Here is a 22,732-nt window from a genome sequence, read left to right as displayed (position 1 = left end):
TCCACTTTCCTGCCTTTCCCCATAACCGTTGATTCCCTTCCTGATTAAAACTCTGCTTTGAACATGCTTAATGACTTCTTAGACCATAAGATGTCAAGAGGAAGGCTTATGTGAGAATGAGGTGTGAAGGCTCAGTTAGGGGTTCATGAGTTACAACTTAGCCCTCTCTTTAGATCTTTCCTGGCTAAGAAGAGCCAGGAGGGGACATGAGATGTTGTTGGCGGATAGGATCAGGGAAAACCCTAAAGCCTTCTCTAGGTTTATCAGGAATAAAAGAATGACTAGAGTAAGATTAGGGCCAATCAAAGATAGTAGTGGAAAGTTGTATGTGGAATCTGAGGACATAGGGGAAGCGCTTAATGAATACATTTCATCAATATTCACATTGGAAAAGGGCAATGTTAGTGAGAATACGGAGATACAGGCTACAAGATTAGATGGGATTAAGGTTGATAAAGAGGAGGTTTTAGCAATTTTGGAAGATAAGACCTCGGGGCCAGATGGGATTCATCCCCTGATTCTCTGGGAAGCCAGGGAGGAGATTTCAGAGCCTTTGGGTTCGATCTTTATGTCATCGTTGTCAACAGGAGTAGTGCCAGAAGACTGGAGGATAGCAACTATTGTTCCCTTGTTGAAGAAGGGGAGTCAGGACAACCCTGATAATTATTGGCCAGTGAGACTTGCTTCAGTTGTGGGTAAGGTGTTGGAAAAGGTTATAAGAGATAGGATTTGTAATTATCTGGAAAGGTATAATTTGATTAGGGATAATCAACACAGTTTTGTGAAGGGTACATCGTGCCTCACTAACCTTATTGAGTTCTTCAAGAAGGTGACAAAACAGGTGGATGAAGGTAAGGTGGTTGAATGTGGTGTATATGGACTTCAGTAAGGGGTTTGATAAGGTTCCACACAGTGAGCTATTGCACGAAATATGTAGTTTCGGGATTGAGGGTGATTTAGGGGTTTGGATCAGAAATTGGCGAGCTGAAAGAAGACAGAGTGTGGTGGTCGATGGGAAATGTTCATCCTGGAGCTCAGTTTCCAATGGTGTGCCACAAGAATCTGTTTTGGGGCCACTGCTGTTTGTCATCTTTATAAATGATCTGGACATGGGCGTAGAAGGATGGGTCAGTAAATTTGCAGATGACACTAAGGTAGGCAGAGTTGTGGATAGTGCCGAAGGATATTGTGGGTTACAGAGGGACACAGATAAAATGCAGAGCTGGGCTGAGAAATGGCAAATGGAGTTTAATGTGGAAAATGTTGAGGTAGTTCACTTTGGAAGAAGTAACAGGAATGCAGAGTACTGGGCTAATGGTAAAATTCTTGGCAGTGTAAATGAACAAGAGATCTCCCACCCACTGCTTCCAACCTCATAGTCCGGGAACCCCGCACTGCCTGGTTCTACCTCCTTCCCAAGATCCACAAGCCTGACCACCCTGGCTGACCCATTGTCTCAGCATGCTCCTGCCCCACTGAACTCATCTCTACCTACCTCGACACTGTCCTATCTCCCCTAGTCCAGGAACTCCCCACATACGTTCGAGACACCACCCACGCCCTCCACCTCCTCCAAGACTTCCGTTTCCCCGGCCCCCAACGCCTCATCTTCACCATGGATATCCAATCCCTCTACACCTCCATCCGCCAGGACCAGGGCCTCCAACCCCTCCATTTTTTCCTCTCCCGATGTCCCCAACAGTACCCTTCCACCGACACTCTCATTCGTTTGGCCGAACTGGTCCTCACCCTTAACAATTTCTCCTTCGAATCCTCCCACTTCCTCCAGACCAAAGGGGTAGCCATGGGCACCTGTATGGGCCCCAGCTATGCCTGCCTCTCTGTCGCCTATGGAGAACAGTCGATCTTCCGTAGTTACACCAGCACCACTCCCCACCTCTTCCTCTGCTACATTGATGACAGCTTTGGCACCACCTCGTGCTCCCGCAAGGAGGTTGAGCAATTCATCAACTTCACCAACACATTCCACCCTGACCTTAAATTTACCTGGACCATCTCTGACACCTCCCTCCCCTTCCTGGACCTCTCCATTAGTGACAACCGACTTGACGCTGACATTTTTTACAAACTCACCGACTCCCACAGCTACCTGGATTACACCTCTTCTCACCCTACCTCTTGCAAAAATGCCATCCTGTATTCCCAATTCCTCCGCCTCCGCCGTATCTGCTCCCAGGAGGACCAGTTCCACTACAGAACACACCAGATGGCCTCCTTCTTTAGAGACCGCAACTTCCCTTCCCACATGGTTAAAGATGCCCTCCAACGCATCTCGTCCACATCCTGCACCTCCGCCCTCAGACCCCACCCCTCCAACCGTAACAAGGACAGAACGCCCCTGGTGCTCACCTTCCACCCTACCAACCTTCGCACAAACCAAATCATCCGCCGACATTTCTGCCACCTCCAAATAGACCCCACCACCAGGGATATATTTCCCTCCCCACCACTTTCTGCCTTTCGCAAAGACCGTTCCTTCTGTGACTACCTGGTCAGGTCCACGCTCCCCCTACAACTCACCCTCCCATCCTGGCACCTTCCCCTGCCACCGCAAGAATTGCAAAACCTGCACCCACACCTCCTCCCTCACCTCCATCCAAGGCCCTAAAGGAGCGTTCCACATCCATCAAAGTTTTACCTGCACATCCACTAATATAATTTATTGCATCCGTTGCTCCCGATGCGGTCTCCCCTACATTGGGGAGACTGGACACCTCCTAGCAGAGCGCTTTAGGGAACATCTCCGGGACACCCGCTCCAATCAACCACACCGCCCTGTGGCCCAACATTTCAACTCCCCCTCCCACTCTGCCGAGGACATGGAGGTCCTGGGCCTCCTTCACCGCCGCTCCCTCACCACCAGACGCCTGGAAGAAAAATGCCTCATCTTCCGCCTCGGAACACTTCAACCCCAGGGCATCAATGTGGACTTCAACAGTTTCTTCATTTCCCCTTCCCCCACCTCACCCCAGTTCCAAACTTCCAGCTCAGCACTGTCCCCATGACTTGTCCTACCTGCCTATCTTCTTTTCCACCTATCCACTCACCTATCACCTTCATCCCCTCCCCCACTCACCTATTGTACTCTATGCTACTTTCTCCCCACTCCCACCCTCCTCTAGCTTATCTCTCCATGCTTCAGGCTCTCTGCCTGTATTCCTGATGAAGGGCTTTTGCCTGAAACGTCGATTTTGCTGCTCCTCGGATGCTGCCTGAACTGCTGTGCTCTTCCAGCACCACTAATCCAAAATCTGGTTTCCAGCATTTGCAATCATTGTTTTTACCTGGAGAGATCTCGGTGTCCAGGTGCAAAAATCTCTGGAAGTTGCTACCCAGGTTGATAGGGTTGTTAATAAGGCATATGGTATGTTGGCGTTTATTGGTAGGGGGATTAGATTTTGGAGCCATGTGGTCATGCTTCAGCTGTATAATACACTAGTAAGGACACACCTGGAATATTGCATACAGTTCTGTTTACTGCATTATCGGAAGAATGTGGAAGCTTTTGAAAGGGTTCAGAGGAGATTTACAAGGATGTTGCCTGGTATGGAAGGGAGGTCTGTCATGGAAAGGCTGAGGGAACTGAGGCTGTTTTCGTTGGAGAGGAGAGGGTGGACAGTGAGAGCCTTTTTCCTCTGATGATGAAGGCTAACATGAGGGGACATAGCTTTAAATTGAAGGGTGATAGATTTAGGACAGATATGAGGGGTAGTTTCTTTACTCAGAGTAGTAAAGACATAGAACATAGAGCCTGCGATAGTAGTAGACTTGCCGACATTAAGGGCATTTAAATAGGCATTGGACATACATATGGATAATAAGGGAATGGTGTAGGTTAGGTGGGCATCAGATTAATTTCACAGTTCGGTGCAACATGGAGGGCCGAAGGGCCTGTACTGCGCTGTAACGTTCTATGTTCTATATTCTAAGATATTAGAGCAGAATTAGGCCATTTGATCCACTGAATCTACCTTTCCATACAATCGAAGGGCCTGGAGGGGAGATTCTTTTTTGGCCCGACAGTGTCCACTCCACTGATATTGATTTTGCAAGTTTTGCCTAAGTGCTTATGCAGATAGCGTCAAGAAGGATACTAGTGTTTGTTTGACAGCCTTTTTCATTGATTCTGAGGGATGTGGTGGAAATAATACTGGTTGAATTTCTCTGTCAGTGATACATACTACAGGTCTGAGTGACTCGATGGTTAGCACTGCTGTTTAGCAGTGCTGTGAACTAGGGTTTGGTTCCAGCCTTGTGAGACTGTCTGTGTGGAGTTTGTACATTCTCCCTGTATCTCCTGGTGTTCCAGTTTCCTCCCACACTCCAGGGATGTGCAGGTTAGGGTGGATTGGCTATGCTAAATTGCCCACGATGTGCAGGCTAGGTGGGTTAGCCATGAGAAATACAGGTTTACAGGGATTGGGTGGAATGCTCTTCAGTGTGGACTGAATCTCTTGCTCCACACTGTAGAGATCCTATGAGATCTGTATGCAGTACATGAGTGTGGTGATGCCAAATGCTCTGCATTTTGAGGTTATTTGTTGACTTGTGGAAGTCTTAATTGTCAAAGACTTGCTGCTGTGGTTTGTTGGAAGATTGAATTGACACCTCTTAATCTGGTGTTGGATCTCTTTGTCAATAATGGCCTTTTGTCCAAGGTGGCTATCAAAGCATGGAAAATGCTCACCATGTTCTTGTCTCGCCTTCACCAACATGACGGGTGCAGTATATCAGAGGGCAGCTCCTTGAGGTGAATGATCACTGTTGGGTAGATTGTAACCAGCAGGGGGATTGTGACACAGCCTTGCTTGGCATCATTGGCATCATTTCAGGTCCTGAAGGAGTCTGTTTTAAGACAGCTGCCAGCGTATCATTGTGGAGCAGTTGTAGGTTTGGAACAAAGCATTTTGGACATCCAGTTCTCTGGAGCACAGACCCCAGACTCGTGATTTTCTCAGTCAGATGCTTTGGTCACATCAGTGGATGCAATGAAGATCCTTGGTTTTGTTCTCCACCCTTATCCATGGGTCTGTCTGACCACAAAGAGCATGTCAGACTTCCTCTGGAAGATCAAAGGCCACACTGTGTCTCCGGGAGGATTTCCTCAGCCACAGGAAGTTGGCAATTCGGAAGCATGTGGGTCAGAGACAAAAACAAAAATTGCTGGAAAAGCTCAGCAATTCTACCAACATCTGTGGAGAGAAATTAGAGGTAAACTTTTGGGCCAAATGACCATTCCTCAGAACTGATGGTAGCTAGGAAAACATTGGTTTCTATGCAGAAGATAGGGTTGGGGGAGGGGTAAGGAGTAAATAATAGATGGAGATAGAGCCCAAAGATATAGAAGGACAGTTGGATAGACAACCAAGTGAATAATTATCCGACTAGGGCAGCATGGTGGCTCAGTGGTTAGCACTGCAGCCTTACAGCACCAGGGTCCCAGGTTTGATCCCCGCTTCGGGTGACCGTGCAAACTCCACACAGACATTCTCCCCGTGTCTGCTCCGACAGCACTTTTCAAACCCATGACTATTCCATCGAGAAGGACAAGGAGCAGCAGATACATGGGAACACCACCCTCTGGAAGTTGCTTTCCAAGCCACTCACCATCCTGACTTGGAAATATATCGTGGTTCCTTGGGTAGCCCGCTTCTCCAGCATAGTTGAGGATAAGCAAGAAATTCTGGTTTATCTGGAAAATCCCACATTGCTTGAATGAATTTGAAAAAGGACTTGCCTTCAGGGAGAACATGCATGATGGAAGTGTCGGTTAGTGAGTGAGCTGAGTTGCTCTTGCTGAGACCTGGCAAGGTCATGATGGGCTGAATGGCCACTTGTGCGGTAACTATTTACCGACATGGCTGTTGCATTGCTCAGGGATGGACAATAAATGTTAATCTTGTTGGTATTGTCTATGTCTGGTGAATCAGTTTTTCAAAACCAAATCACCTACATTTTGTTTGAATTCATCAAAGTAAAGCAGAAGCATAACTTTTAATTGGAACAAAGTCAAACCCTCCCTTTCTGCAAACACCACATTGTGAGATTGTATTAAATATGGCAGTGTGCCATTAATGTGTTGTATTTAGCTTGTGTAGCACAAGGAGTGGAGAAAGGGGAGGGAGTCCTCCTGTTCAACACATAATAATACTGTCTGTTTACTCCTTGCAAGTTCTACGCCCATCTGCTTGGGTTCAATCCAGAATGGATTGACTCACATTACCATACAACATGGGAAGAGGCCATTCTGCCCTTGGTGGTCTGTGTCATATCACTGAAGGAGCTATCCAGTTTATCCCATCCTCCACTCTTTTTTGCTATCGCTCTGTGTGTTTTTCACCATCAAGTATTTAGGCTGGTCCTTTTCAATAGTTTCAGCTGAATCTGCTTCCAGCATGTTTTCAGATCTCAACAACTAGCTGAGCTTTAAACTACTGTTCACTATTTCCCTCTGGTTCTTTGCCTCTTTATCTGAAATTTGTACCTTCCCTAGTTGCTGAGATGTTCCACTGCATCTCAGTGGAACACTCTTCCCCTTTACAAAATCCCATCATAATTGTGAATAATTGTATAACGTCTCCTCCTAGCCCTTGCTGCTCTTGGTAGAACAATCTCAACTCCTCAGCAGAAGTCCCTCACACCTACCACACTTTGTGTGAATCACTTCTGCTCACCCTCTTGACTTCCATGGTTCGAAGGGCAGAGTGGCCAACTCCTGTTCCTATTTTCCATGCTGTTCTACTCCACTCTCCCATTTATTGACAGAGAATATCAGGCCTTAGTGGGATATCATTCTAGCAAGGAGATGTCTCATTAGGTTTGAATGGTCTGTGAAGAATTAATGTTACGTTCTGTCAGTGTGTTTAAAACCTGGTTGTCCTTCTACACCAGACTCTAAAGGTAAGCATTGCAGGTACAGTGGATGGTGAAGAAGCCAAATGATATCTTGGCCTTCATAGCGAGAGGATTTGAGTACAAGAGCAAGGATGTGTTGCTGCAATTGTACAGGGCCTTGGTGTGACCACAACTGGAATATTGAGTGTAGTTTTCACCTCTTTATCTAAGGAAGGATGTTCTGGCTTTGGAGGGAGTGTAATGAAGGTGCACCAGACTGATTATGGGATGGTCGGACTAATATATGTGCAGACTGGACTATATTCACTGGGGTTGAGAAGAATGAGGGAGAATCTCATAGAAACCAACAACATTCCAACAGGACTAAACAGAGTAAACAATGTTTCTAATGACCGTGGGCTGTTCAGAACCAGGGACTGCAGTCTAAGGATAAAGCATTTCGGACTGAGATGAGGAGAAATGTCTTCACCCAGAAAGTGGGGAGCCTGTGCGACTCTCTGCCACAGAAAGCGATTGAGGCCAAAACATCGAATGTTTTCAAGAAGGAGTTCTTGGGGCTGAAGAGATCAAAGGATTTGGGGAGAAAGTGGAAACAGGGGACTGCTTTGGATGATCAGCTGTGATCATAATGAACGGCAGAGCAGGCTCAAAGGGCTGACTGGCCTAGTCCTGCTCCTATTAACGATGTTTCTCGCCGGCGAGGAAGGGAAGAGGTGCCAGCCAGCACCTTGGTGACAATGCTGTAAAATGGGCCAGCCTGATGGATGGTGAGGCACAGTTTGCTTTTTAACAATTTGACAGCTGCCTGCAGCAAGCAAGGCCATCGGGAAGTCACTCGAGTTACATGCAGAGCTTTAGCTGTAGGATTTATGAGAATCTATCACATTACATGCTGTTCAGTCAATTCACCAGGCATTTCATTGCTGGGAGTGACGTGTAACATATCAGAAAGACTGATTGATTGAAGTAGTACAGTGGAATTACAAAACCCTACAGCAAAGAAGGAGGCCATTTGACCCACTGTGCTGGCACTGGCTGTTTGGAACAACCAATTAGTTCCAGGTTCCTGCTTTGTCCAGTCCTCCTGAAAATTTCACTGCACTTTCAGATGGTTCACTCCAGATCCTGACAATGTGCTGTGTTGATTTCTTCTCCTGCTCATTGTTCTGTTGTCTCTTCCTGAGCCTCCTACCAGCACAAATGGTTTCTAAAAGCTGTGGCTCAGTTTATCTCACCTCCATCTTCAGGTCACACATGTTTACGCCACTTGTGGGATACTGTGATTAATTCTGGTGTCCGTGCTAGAGGAAGTATGATGTGAAACTTGAAAGGGTGCAGAACAGATTTGCAAGGCTGGTGCTGGGGTTGGAGGATTTGAGCTATAGATAGAGGTAGAATAGGCTGGGGCTGTTTTCCCTGGAGCTTCGGAGGCTGAGGGGTGACCTTATAGATGTTGTGGTTCTGTTTGCCGAGCTGGGAATTTGTGTTGCAGACGTTTAGTCCCCTGTCTAGGTGACATCCTCAGTGCTTGGGAGCCTCCTGTGAAGCGCTTCTGTGATGTTTCCTTCAGCATTTATAGTGACTTGTACCTGCCGCTTCCGGTTGTCAGTTCCAGCTGTCCGCTGCAGTGGCCGGTATATTGGGTCCAGGTTGATGTGTTTGTTGATAGAATCTGTGGATGAGTGCCATGCCTCTAGGAATTCCCTGGCTGTTCTCTGTTTGGCTTGTCCTATAATAGTAGAGTTGTCCCAGTCGAACTCATGTTGCTTGTCATCTGAGTGTGTGGCTACTAAGGATAGCTGGTCGTGTCGTTTCGTGGCTAGTTGGTGTTCATGGATACGGATTGTTAGCTGTCTTCCTGTTTGTCCTATGTAGTGTTTTGTGCAGTCCTTGCGTGGGATTTTGTACACTACATTGGTTTTGCTCATACTGGCTATCGGGTCCCTTGTCCTGGTGAGTTGTCTGAGCGTGGCTGTTGGTTTGTGTGCTGTTATGAGTCCTAGTGGTCGCAGTAGTCTGGCTGTCAGTTCAGAAATGTTCTTGATGTATGGTAGTGTGGCTAGTCCTTTGGGTTGTGGCATGTCCTCATAAGACAAGCCAAACAGAGAACAGCCAAGGAATTCCTAGAGGCATGGCACTCATCCACAGACTCTATCAACAAACACATCGACCTGGACCCAATATACCGGCCACTGCAGCGGACAGCTGGAACTGACAACTGGAAGCGGCAGGTACAAATCACTATAAATGCCAGAGGAAACATCACAGAAGCGCTTCACAGGAGGCTCCCAAGCACTGAGGATGTCACCTAGACAGGTGATGAAATGTCTGCAACACAAATTCCCAGCTCGGCGAACAGAACCACAACAACGAGCACCCAAGCTACAAATCTTCTCACAAACTTTGACCTTATAGAGGTTTATAAAATCATGAGGGCGGTGGATAGGGTCAATAGTCAAGGTCTTTTCCACAGAGTTGGGGAGTCCAAAACTAGAGGGTATAGATTTAAGGTAAGAGGAGAAAGATTTAAAAAGGACCAAAGAGGAACTTTTTCACACAAACGATAGTGCATGTGTGGAGTGAGCCAGAGAAAGTGGTGGAGGCTGGCACAATTACATTTAAAATCCTGGATGGGTATATGAATAGGAAGGATTCAGAGGGATATGGGCCAAGTGTTGGCAAATGGGACAAGATTAATTTAAAATATCTGGTCGGCATGGACGAGTTAGACCGAAGGGTCTGTTTCCGTGCTGTACAACACTACGACTCTATGAAGTCATCTATCAGCTATCGCTGGTGGCAGTTCAAAGTCCAGCAACAGAGCTGAGAGGCTTAAAGGACAAAGCGCAGGGAGGCTGGATAGCTGGTAAGGACCTGATGGACCAATTGGCCTCCTTTTGGTGCTGTGAAATTCTAGTACTGGGTATCCTGAAGCAGGGGGTCTTGTAATGAAACCCCCAGGGATATATCCAACCAGGGTCAGGACCCAAGTGGTGCTGTACTCTCATATAAAACAGCACTATCCTATTGTGCAAAATGTGAAGAAAATGTTTGAGGAGTGAAACAGGGAAACATGCAGCTGAGACAGTGCTCTGCCACTGTAGTCTAGGGCAGGCATGGTCATTGACTCTTTACCGACAGAAGAGGCCTTTCAGCCCAACATAAACTACTGTAAATCTTAACCAGTCAGCTGGATCTGTTGGCCCTCTTTAGCTTCTGCGTTTGTGAAACTGCATGTCTCTCCATTGTGTCTTTCTGTCAGAAAGTAATCAGAGGAGGTACATCATGGGAATAATTAGGGGCTAATTACTGTTGATGACGCATGTTTTGTTAGAGTGACAGTACTTGTAAATCAAGTTCTCTCCTTCAGGGACAGACTGAATTAGCAAGCCCATAGGAAATTGTTCTTTAATCTTGCCTTTTATAAGCTTTCAATTTATTATTTTAATTAATACAACCAATATAATAGGTATTTTTAAACGTGTGATATGTAACCTGTTCAGGTACAGGGATGACGAAGTCTGAGGTTATACACTTTGCAGAAAGAATAGAGGTGCGGAATATTACTTAAATGGGGAAAGGCTGCAGAAAGATAGAGAACAGAGGTATTGGGAGTCCTCAGTCATTAATCATAAAATTTAGAATCCAGGTTTGACAAATAGAACGTTATTTCAAAGAGAATGGAAAATAAAAGTGGAGAGGTTTTGCTAAAACTGTATAAGGCTCTAGACAGACCACGGTTGGAATACCACGAACCATTTTCCGTTGATCCTTACCACTTACTGCGTACTTTTCAAATCTTTTTTTTTCTCATGTTGCTTTTGATTCTTTTGCAAACCACTTTTATATCTGTAAGCTCTGAGAGCTTTGTTTTGTTTTAACTCTGGTCGAATCTGGGCAATGCTGAAAAGCTCAGCACTTATTGCTCATCTCGAAGTGATTGCAGAGCTCAGCTAAGAGTCAGTGACATTGTAGAGCAGTGGGTCTGGAATCACATTTTGGTCAGATCAGGTAAGGATGGTAGATTTCCATCCCTAAACAGCAATCAGATTTTACGATCCCTTTGGTCAGGTGCATTGTTGCTCATAACTGGGCGAGTTCTTTAAAAGATGTTCTCATCTCGTCTCTAGTTCTTTTGCTGCTAAAGGTTCTGATTATTGTGCCAATGAAAACAGTCACTACTCACTTTATGAACATAAGGAAGAGGAGCAGGAGCAGGAGTAGGCCATCTGGCCCCTTGAGCTTGCTCCGCCATTCAATAAGGTCACGGCTAATCTTTTTATGGACTCAGCTCCACTTACCCTTTAATTTACCCTTTACCCTTTAACCTTAATTCCTTTACTGTTCAAAAATCTATCCATCATTGCCTTCAAAATATTCAACTGCGTCACTGGGCAGGGAGTTCCACAGATTCATAATCCATTGGGTGAAGAAGTTCCTCTTCAACTCAGTCCTAAATCTTCTCTCCCTTATTCTGAGGCTATATCCCTTAGTTCTAGTTTCACCTGTGGAAACAACCTCCCTGCTTCTATCTTATCTATTCCCTCCATCATTTTATATGTTTCTATGAGAGCCTCCCCTTATTATTCTAAATTCCAATGAGTATAGACCCCAGTCTATCTACTCGACCTCTCCTCATAAGCCAACTCTCTCAACTTCAGAGTCAACCTGTTTTCTGCATCCTAATGTTCCATGTCCTGTAGGATACGGAATCTTCATCCGTAAAGAGCAGGGAAAAAAAATCTATTGGAAACAGCAATGCAGTTAGAAGATAGATACATGGAGCACAGCAAGATAAATGACAAATAATGGAACACTGAATATGACTCTGGTTAAGGAGAAATGACAGAACAGTCGATTGAATGATGAGGAATTTATCAGAAGATGCTGTGCCAGTTCAGAGCAGCTGATCTTTGCCACAGCACTGGAGTATAGTGTGTATCTGTACAATGGAGCATATTGTTGTGAAACACTCCCTGAAACAAAGGGTGTTAGTGCAGCAAATGATTGATTCCTTCTGTGTTCCTGGGGTGACACATCACCAGAGTTTTAAGGACAGAGGGAGGTTTTGATAAATACTAAATACGTGACCTGAAGCTGTGACCTTGGTGGGACTTCAATTATTCAATCTGCATCCTCCCACCCCATTACCACAGCACATTGCAGTGTGGAGCCCACAACGAACGGCGTCCAGGCTATATGTGTAGCTTATATAGAATTGAAGAGTCATTGTGCATCTATAGATGGAGGAGGTTACAGTTCAGGATTTAAGACAAAATGTATTGTTGAAAAGAAAATACATTATGTTGACCTTTTTCATCTTGCACTTATTTGCAAAAATACATATTCACGGGGACAACCAGCATTTACCCTGAGTGAGAAGAGAGTGCAGATTGTTTGGTGGGTTGAGATGTTATCATGGAGAATGCAGTTGACAGTTAACAACCAGATTTTGTTTAAATTTTAAATTAGGCAAGTTAACTCTGATTGGTTAAGGCACTGGTAAATGGATTTTAGTGCCAGTGCAATACCAGGGATATGAGTGGAATGTCCCAAAGACTGGTGGATCAAATCAAACATGTACCTTTGGCTAGTCATAAGTGTGACAATACCCAAATAACTCATATTTACAAAACTTGCAACACAGTGTCTAACATTAGTTGTGATTCTGCAATTGGACAATCCCAAATGCAGGAGGAGTTACATGAACAAGCAGTTTAGGATTGTCAGTCAATCCAGCTATGTGCTCAAAGCTGTACATTTAATGTATAGTGTTCTGTCCTTTGCAGACTGAAGAACAGGTGCACATTCAGCACCTGTTTCAATTCAACAAAATCAATGCTAGCCATTCTCTGGCTTATTTCACAGGGCAACACCCCGACCAATCAGAATCAACCTGCTAGATTTAAAATTTTTAAAAAGTCTGGCTGTTAGCTGTCAATCAGGAGTAATTGATACATTCTCCATGGCAATGCCTTTACCAATCAGGGCCTTTACCATACTAACCTATCAGAACTTTCCTGTCTTTCAGTGTGAATGTTAATGTTCCCCAGAAATTGGTATTCTTGTGAAATGTCCTGATGGGTATCAGATGAAAAGCTTTGACAAAATGTCTTTATTTCCATCTTATTCAAGTTCTGAACTACCAACTGACTATTTCAGACTATGTTGCTAAGGGCAACTTGCTCTAGTGTTAAGATGTAGCAACTTAGCTAAGTATTCAATTTCATTTCTCTACTTGATGGTGGCACTTTCCTTTGTAATTGCTTCGCCCCTTTCCATCACCTACCTCCCAAAAACATCAATCAATCATGAGTCATCTATTCTAATATCTCTTTCTCTAGCCTGGTTTCAAAAGCGGCTTGTCACATTCCTGGCTCCCATCCTTTTCCCTTGTATTAGTCAAGATTAATTCCCGTAATTCCTTCCCTCCATTGGCCTCAACACCCCTTACCCGACTTATCTGGCTGAAAAACAGAACAAGTGAAAAGGGAAATTGTGAGCAAACGTTGCTTTGTTCTGTCAGATTTAGACTGGCAAAAATAAAATCTGAACCTGATTTAAGAACAAACTCTTGTGGGTGATTCTCAAATTTTCAGACTTCTTTGAGAGAGCCTTCTGAAGAATGCAGGCCACCTTTATTGAAAATCGCGTTTGGATGAGCAGAGGTTGGCAACGTACATTATTCTGTGTTCCATTATTGCATTAAAACTTAGTTGTTACAGGACTGGTGTTTGATTCTGTTCTTTACTGGAATGCTTCTTTTCTGTTTTCTGCAGACTAACATTTTGGGAACAGTCCTGGCGATAACCGGAAATGTCCTCATCAGCATTTCACTAAATGTGCAGGTACACCACATTCTGCATCTTGTTGGGATTGAATTCACTTGTTTGTCATCTTCCCTCTGCCAAGCACCAATTGGCGTGCCTGTACACTGTCCCCATTGTGATCGGTAGCTTGTTGCCAACTCTGCCCAGGTGTACCCATGGCCTGTCCTCCACGCGTACTCCTACCATTGGCCTGTCCTCCAGGTACAATATGTTCTCAGAGGCAGTTGGAAAAGTTGCAGGGTTTTTCCTCACCAATTGTTTTAATCTTTCCCCATCATTAATAACGGAACAATTAATTAATTTAAAGAAACAGTTTTGATTCCAGTGTGATTTCTTTTTAACTAGATTTTTCTTTCATGTGTTGGTGAGATGTGGCTGTCTCTGGCTAGTTACTGCGCATCCTCAGTTACCTTGCAGAAGGTGGTAGTGAGCTGCCTTCTCGAACAGTAACAATCCACTGAATTCCCTTGAGAAAGTCAATTTGTTCAATTTGCTTCCACTGCCTTTCCAGTCCCCTCTTGCTTGACTCTTTAGTCTTTGTCTTTTTCTTAAGTAATATTCAGAGTATGAAAGTGTGAAAGTGCATCTTTTTTACATGAGATTCTGAGTAACTGCGCCTTAAAATACACAAACAGCTTGTTAATCTTTTTAAGGTTTGATTACGAGGTTGAGTTTTCAACTGGGTGTCTTCCACTTGCTGATAATTAATTTGAACAGATTGTTGTTGGAATCCAGATGGCATTTATAATACTCTCAAGATTCTAATTCTTCCCAGTTTCTGCGTCACTAATTTCGGTATTCTCCAGTGTTCCACATCTCGGTCACCTCACTGACCTAGCATCTCAATTTTTATAATTCCAGTCCTTCCTTTTTCCTGCCACATTGCTCCATCTTCCTTTCCATCTTTGTTCCAGTCCTGGCTCTTGTGACTGATAATAATACCACGTGTCTCTCTTTCCGTTGTACTACCATAGACGGGGGCGAGGTTTTTCTTGCTAAGCAGGTAGCTCGAGTCGGGAAATTGCCCAACTTGAGAGATCAGCCTCTGTTTAAAGTGCCCATTTGTGCACAACTTTCACTCCATGGTTAAATAACCCCGTAGACGTTTCATTTCATTTACGCTTGTACAGTCCTTGACTTTAATACTGCTCCATACAGAGTCAGCTACCAGAACATCTCTGACACTCACAGTTTTTTATGTCAGCCAGGGCTCCTTGATTGGAACAGGTTAACAGCTCCAATCAGGGCACTCATATTTGGTTTTGGTAGGATGGAAAAGCTATCCACACCCTGAAGGTAAGACCAGACCCAAGGGTCACAGAGATAACAGAATCGGGGAGACACTTCTTTGACCAGAATCTCCCTCCACAAATGCTGCCAGACCTGTTGAGTTACTCCAGCATTCTCTGTGTACAGTTCCAGGCAAGTTGGATAAACATAGGTAATGGAAGGTGGGATTATTGGGATGAAACGGAGGTTCAAGTGGAGCAATAAGCACCAGCATAGACTAAATGGGCCAAATGGCCTGTTTTCAAAGCTGTCAATACTTTGCACATAACTGCATCAATGAGATCACTTCTCAATTTTCTAAACCCCAGAAAACACATGCCGTTCTTTGGGGAAAAATGATATTGCTTCAACTCTGTTCTTTCACATATATCCCCTTCTGAGTGATTTTCTTCACATAAAACAGTGGGCGGCACGGTGGCACAGTGGTTAGCACTGCTGCCTCACAGCGCCAGAGACCTGGGTTCATTTCCCGCCTCAGGCGACTCCCTGTGTGGAGTTTGCACATTCTCCCCGTGTCTGCGTGGGTTTCCTCGGGGTGCTCCGGTTTCCTCCCACAATCCAAAAATGTGCAGGTTAGGTGAATTGGCCATGCTAAATTGCCCATAGTGTTAGGTGAAGAGGTGGGTGTGGGGGAATGGGTCTGGGTGGGTTACGCTTCGGCGGGTCAGTGTGGACCTGTTGGGCCGAGGGGCCTGTTTCCACACTGTATGTAAGTAATCTAAAAAAAAAAACTATGTTGGATCAAAAGAGATTAGAACCCAGTCTCACAGTAGATTCCAAATGGATTGGAGAGGTTGGAATGGTGCTGGGAGCTTTGGAGGTATTAACAAGCCAGTTGTGGGGTGGAACAGTGTATCAATGGCAGTCTCTATTGGGAATGTTGCCAGTTAGCTCCCCTGACTGGGTGTGCCCCGTTTAATCAGTTTGTTTTTCTCTAGATTCAGGTGAAAGACCAGACAGTGCAGTTTCCATTCCAAGTTCTCATGGATTCCAGCTCCTATTTCTACACACTAGCTGAAATGATTCATGCCCTTTTCCTTGGGTGCATGTTGGTAATGGTGTTTCACTTTGACAAGACCAGGTGCCCCTCCCCGACCTCCCACTTCAGATTCACAGGTTCATTACGGGCCAGAAGGAGGCCATTCGTCCCATCCTATCTGCACTGGCTCCTCAAATGAGAGTCTCCCCAAGTGCCAATCTCCTGCCTGCTCCCAGTAATTCTGCGCATTGTTTCTGCTGAGGCAAGGAGAAATGTCCTCACCCAGAGAGTGGGGAGCCTGTGGAATTCTCTGCCTCAGGTTGAGGTCAAACCATTGAATGTTTTTAAGAAGGAATTAGATATTGTTCTTAGAGCTAAAGGGATTGAAGGGTATGGGGAGAAAGCGGGAACAGAGGCAGCATTGAATGATCAGCCATGAGCATACTGAATGGCAGAGCAGGTTAAAAAGGCCAAATGGCCTACTCCTATTTTCCATGTTTCTATTCAAATAACTGTCTTAATTCTGTCAGTTGAATCTGCCTCCAACGCACTCTGTGTATTCTCTACCCTGACCACTCTCTGTGTCAAAAATGTTTCCTTGAATCACTTTTGCTTTTTTAAGTAATTAGTTTAGGTTTGTACCCTTCAGTTTTTGATCCTGTCATGGAATGGGACCACTTCTTCCTGTCTGTTCTGGAAAACCTCTCTTGATTTTCAACATTGCAATCAGACCTCCTTGCAGACTTCTCTTGCCCAAAGAGAAGAGTCCCACGTTCTCCAAGCTGGCTTCATAACTGGTTCCAGGGATGAGGAATTTCATTCTCCTAAATTTTTCTGCGACCTTCCTCCAACCATTAGCACCAACCCCCCCTCCCCTTCCCCTCCCCCCTACTCCTCAAATGCCTTCTCATCCTTCCTGAAGTCCAGCGTTGGGCTCAGTACACGAGCTGACGTCTAAGCAGTGCCTTATGTAATTTTGATGTAACCTCCTTGCTCATATTCAATGTCCCCATCAACAAAGCCCCTGACATTAGCTGTTCTCTCTACCTGTACTGCCACCCACATATAGCCAGATCCCTGTCCCCCGTACCCACTTGAGAGTGGCACACTGTACTTTATACTGTCTCTCCATGTACGCCCCAGCAAAATATTTCACTTCACACTTTTTTTGTTCATATTTCTTCATCAGTTGTGGGCATTGCTGGCTAAGCCAGCAGTTAGGTACAAACAGAGGAACAGGAATAGACCATTTGGTCCATCAAGCCTACTCTGAAATTCTAGCTCATGGCTGGCCATCTTGATTGGCACCATATTCCCGCACCACCCCATATCCTTTGATGCCATTAGTAAAGAGCCTCTTGAGGTCAGATGGTAACCGAGAAGGCACATGCGATGTTGGCCTTTATTTCAAAGGTAATGGAGTATAAAAGTAGGGAGGTTTTACTAAAACTGTACAAGGCACTCATCAGACCCAGCAGGTATAATGTGAGCACACTGGCAATGGATGCGGTCCAGAGAAGGTTCACTCAGCTGGTCCTGAGTATGGGGGTACTGGCTGATGAGGGGAGGTTGAGCAGATTGGGCCTGTGCATAAGAGGAAAACTTATTGCAACATTAGATTCTTGGGGGACTTAACAGGGTAGGTGCGGAAAGGTTGTTTTCCCTTCTGCAAGACTCTAGGACTGCAGTGTACAATCTCAGAATTAAGGGGCACACATTTAAGGCAGAGCTGGGGAGAAATGTCTTCTCAGTGAAATTCTAGAATTCTTTACTGCGGATGTACATTCAAGGCTGAGATTGACATTTTTAATCAGTTAAGGGGAATCAAGGGTTATGGGGAAAAAGCGGGAAAGTGGAGTTAAGGATGGTCAAATCAGCCAATGATCTCACTGAATAACAGAGTTAAAAATCGCACAACACCAGGTTATAGTCCAACAGGTTTAATTGGAAGCACTAGCTTTTGGAGCATCGTTCCTACATCAGGTGGATGAAGGAGCGTCGCTCCAAAAGCTAGTGTGCTTCCAATCAAACCTGTTGCACTATAACCTGGTGTTGTGTGATTTTTAACTTTGTCCACCCCAGTCCAACACCGGCATCTCCAAATACTGAATAACCGAGCACACTTGATGGGCTGAAAGCTTATTGTTTCTACAAATTATAATCTTAACTCAAAATCAATTGATCCCTGTCTTGAACTTGGCGAAAGTGAGTACTGCAGATGCTGGAGATCAGAGTCAAGATTAGATCAGTCATTCCTGATGAAGGGTTTTTGCCTGAAACGTTGATTTTCCTGCTCCTCGGATGCTGCCTGACCTGCTGTGCTTTTCCAGCACCACTCTAATCTTGACTCTGTCTTGAACTCCCCTAATGATTGGGCTTGCACAGCTCTCTGGTATAATGAATTCCAAAGATTCGCCCATGAGTGAAAAGTTCTTCATCTTCATTCTACATGATTCTGAGATGGTATTCCTGTTTTCTACACGGCACAGTTAGGGAAATCGTCATTGCTATCTCTTTAAGAATTTTGTAAATTTCTATGTGATCACCTCTCACTCTTGTAAACTCTAGAGACCACAGACAGAGTCTCCTCAATCTCTCCTCATTGGACAGTCTCAGCATCCCAGTATGAGTCTAGTGAAAATCCCCAATGTACTTCCTCTATGACAAGTTGTAGAGTCAAAGGTGTGCAACCCTCCGAGACCACCCTCTCATCTCTGTCCTGAAAGAGCAACTCTGAAGTTTTATACAGTGTCCCTTCACTGTGAGCTCATCCTCAACAGTCAACATCCTTTCCACATCCACTCTGTAAAGACCATTCAGGATCTTATACACTTTGATTTGATTTATTTACCTAAGTACAGTGAAAAGTTTTGTTTTGCAAGCACACGGGCAGATCATAGCAAATAGGGGCATACAGGTCACAGGGTGCTTAGACAGAACAAGGCATAGAGGTTACAGCTCCACAGGAGGTGCACAAAGCAAGATAAACATTATTTGAAATTAGAGAGGTCCATTAGCAGTCTAATAACGGCAGGGAAGAAGCCGTTCTTGAACCTGTTGATGCGTGTGTTCCAGCTTTTGTATCTTCTGTCTGATGGAAGAGGTTGGAAGAGAGCATTACTGGGGTGGGAGGGGTCTTTGATGATGGTGGTAGCCTCTCTATGGCAATGAGATGTGTAAATGGAGTCTATGGATGGGAGGTTGGCTTCCGCGATGGTCTGGACTATGTACACAACCTTTTGTAGTTTCTTATGATCCTGAGAAAAGCAGTTGCCATAAGAAACTATAAAAAGTTGTGTGCACTTCAATTAAATCGCCTCTCACTCTCTGCACTCCAGTGGAAACAAGCACAGTCTGTCCAACCCGTCCTCAAGAGACAACCCACTCCTTCCAGGTTTCAATCTCATAAACCTCCCTGAACCAACCCGATATATTTACATCCTGACTTAAATAAGGAGACCAAAACTGCACACAGTTTTCTCACCAATGCCCTGTGTAACTGAGATATTATTCCTGTAATGTTCAATTTCTCTCATGTTAAGGATAGCATCCCATTAGCCTCTCGTTTACTTGCTGTACCTGCACATTAACAGTTTTTGTGACTCATGCAGCTGAGCACCTAAATCCCTGTGCGCCTTGGAATTAGACAATAGACAATAGACAATAGATGCAGGAGTAGGCCATTCTGCCCTTCGAGCCTGCACCGCCATTCAATATGATCATGGCTGATCATTCCTAATTAGTATCCTGTTCCAGCCTTATCTCCGTACCCCTTGACTCCACTATCTTTAAGAGCTCTATCCAATTCTTTCTTAAAAGAATCCAGAGACTGGGCCTCCACTGCCCTCTGGGGCAGAGCATTCCACACAGCCACCACTCTCTGGGTGAAGTAGTTTCTCCTCATCTCTGTCCTAAATGGTCTACCCCGTATTTTTAAGTTGTGTCCTCTGGTTCGGCACTCCCCCATCAACGGAAATATGTTCCCTCCTGCCAGAGTGTCCAATCCTTTCATAAGCCTATACGTTTCAATCAGATCCCCTCTCAGTCTTCTAAACTCAAGGGTATACAAGCCCAGTCGCTTCAGTCTTTCCGTGTAAGGCAATCCTGCCATTCCAGGAATTGACCTCGTGAACCTACGCTGCACTCCCTCAATAGCCAGAATGTCTTTCCTCAAATTTGGAGACCAGAACTGTACACAGTACTCCAGGTGTGGTCTCACCAGGGCCCTGTACAGCTGCAGAAGCACCTCTTTGCTTCTATACTCAATCCCTCTTGTTATGAAGGCCAGCATGCTATTAGCCTTCTTCACGACCTGCTGTACCTGCATGCTTGCCTTCATTGACTGGTGGACAAGAACACCCAGATCTCTCTGAACAGCCCCTTTACCTAATTTGATACCATTGAGGTAGTAATCTGCCTTCCTGTTCTTGCCACCAAAGTGGATAACCAGACATTTATCCACATTAAACTGCATCTGCCCACTCACCTAACTTGTCCAGGTCACCCTGTAATCCCCTAACATCCTCATCACATTTTACCCTACCACCTAGCTTTGTGTCATCAGCAAATTTGCTAATGTTATTGCTGATACCATCTTCTATATCATTTACATATATTGTAAAAAGCTGCGGTCCCAGCACGGATCCCTGCGGTACCCCACTGGTCACTGCCTGCCATTTCGAAATGGAGCCGTTAATCACTACCCTTTGTTTCCTATTAGCCAACCAATTCTCTATCCAATCTAGTACTTTGCCCCCAATCCCGTGCGCCCTAATTTTACTCACTAACCTCTTGTGTGGGACTTTATCAAAAGCTTTCTGAAAGTCCAGGTACACTACATCCACTGGATCTCCCTCGTCCATCTTCCGAGTTACATCCTCAAAAAATTCAAGAAGATTAGTCAAGCATGATTTCCCCTTCATAAATCCATGCTGACTCTGTCCTATCCTGTTACTATTATCCAGATGTGCCGTAATTTCATCCTTTATAATAGCCTCCAGCATCTTTCCCACCACTGAGGTCAGACTAACTGGTCTATAATTTCCTGCTTTCTCCCGCCCACCCTTCTTAAAAAGTGGCACAACATTAGCCGCCCTCCAATCCTCAGGAATCAACCCCGATTCTATTGAACTCTGGAAAATAATCACCAGCGCATCCACGATTTCCCGAGCCACCTCCTTCAGTACCCTGGGATGCAGGCCATCAGGTCCCGGAGACTTATCAACCTTCAGACCTAACAGTCTCTCCAACACCAAATCCTGGCAAATAGAAATTCCCTTAAGTTCAGGTCCTTCAGCCACTGTTACCTCAGGGAGATTGCTTGTGTCTTCCCCAGTGAACACAGATCTGAAGTACTCATTTAATTCCTCTGCCATTTCTTCGTTCCCAGTAATATATTCCCCTGCTTCTGTCTTCAAGGGCCCAATTTTTGTCCTAACCATTTTTTTGCCTTGGACATACCTAAAAAAGCTTTTACTATCCTCCTTTATATTCTTGGCCAGTTTACCTTCGTACCTCATTTTTTCTCTGCGTATTTCCTTCTTACTAATCCTCTGTTGTTCTTTAAAAGCTTCCCAGTCCTCCGTTTTCCTGCTTATCTTCGCTAAATTATACTTTTTCTCTTTTAACCTTATATGCTTCTTTACTTCCCTTGTCAGCCACGGCCGCCCATGTCTCCTCCTGGGATCTTTCTTCCTTTTAGGAATGAACTGATCCTGCATCTTCTGCATTATACACAGAAATATCTGCCATTGTTCCTCCACGGTCTTCCCTGTTAAGGTATTATACCATTGAACTTTGGCCAGTTGCTCCCTCATAGCTCCATATTTCCCTTTATTCAACAGTTGTTCTCAATTTAAGTAATACTTCGCATTTTAATTCTTCCTCTAAACATTTTCCAACATTATACTCCAGCTGCCAGATTTATAACCACTCACTCAATGTGCTTACCTAATTATCTTGATATTATTTATGAATTTAGCTACAGTGTCTTCATTCCCTTCATCAAAGTCATTGATGTAAATTGTCAGTAATGCAGGATCCCACTCATTATCCTGACATTCAGACACAGACCCATTCATACGTTCTCTCAGTTTCTATCAGTCAACTAATCTTCTATCCATGCTAATATTTTACTCCCTACATCATTGAATCATAAAGTCATACAGCACAGAAACAGACCCTCCGGTCCAACCAGTCCATCCAACCATAATTCCAAACTAAACTAGTCCCACATCCCTGCGCTTGGCCCATATCCCTCCAAACATTTCATATTCATGAACTTATCCAGATGTCTCCTAAATACTGTAATTGTACCTATATCCACCACTTTCTCTAGAAATTCATTCCACGTGTGAACCACACTCATTATTTTGGAGAGATACTAAATGAATATTTCCCGTCAGTTTTTACTGTGAAGAAAGAAAGGGAGTCTAGAGAATGCAGAGAAATAAACTTTGATGTTTTATAAACAGTTCATTTTATCGGAAAGTAAGTTCAGGAGGTCTTAGAGAATATAAAGGTGGACATATCTGCAGGACCTGATCTGATGTATCCCAGAATGTTGTGGGAAGCAAGAGAGGAAATTACGAGACCCTTTACAGAAATATCTGCATCATTTATAACTACTGATGAGGTGCCTGATGACTGGAGAGTGGCTAATATTGTACCTTTGTTTAAGAAAATTTGTAAGAAGAAAGTGGGGATCTGTAGACCTGTGAGAGTGACTTCGGTTGTGGGTAAATTGTGGGAGGTGATT

General features: G+C 44.6%; 1 protein-coding gene across 2 annotated transcripts in view; it reads left to right on the top strand.

Moving 5' to 3' along the window:
• LOC140476878 (NIPA-like protein 2) overlaps positions 1-22,732 on the top strand; it is an 87,570-nt gene that overhangs the window by 11,320 nt on the left and 53,518 nt on the right. For both annotated transcript variants that reach the window (XM_072569756.1, XM_072569755.1), the window contains exon 2: positions 13,656-13,724. In XM_072569756.1, coding sequence (XP_072425857.1) covers positions 13,656-13,724 — 69 coding nt within the window. The remainder of the gene's footprint in view (positions 1-13,655; positions 13,725-22,732) is intronic.

The sequence above is a fragment of the Chiloscyllium punctatum genome, chromosome 5, assembly GCF_047496795.1.
Source record: "Chiloscyllium punctatum isolate Juve2018m chromosome 5, sChiPun1.3, whole genome shotgun sequence".
Classification (NCBI taxonomy): domain Eukaryota; kingdom Metazoa; phylum Chordata; class Chondrichthyes; order Orectolobiformes; family Hemiscylliidae; genus Chiloscyllium; species Chiloscyllium punctatum.
The sequence above is the reverse complement of the archived record's forward strand: the minus strand, read 5'-3'. Positions and strand labels throughout refer to the sequence as shown.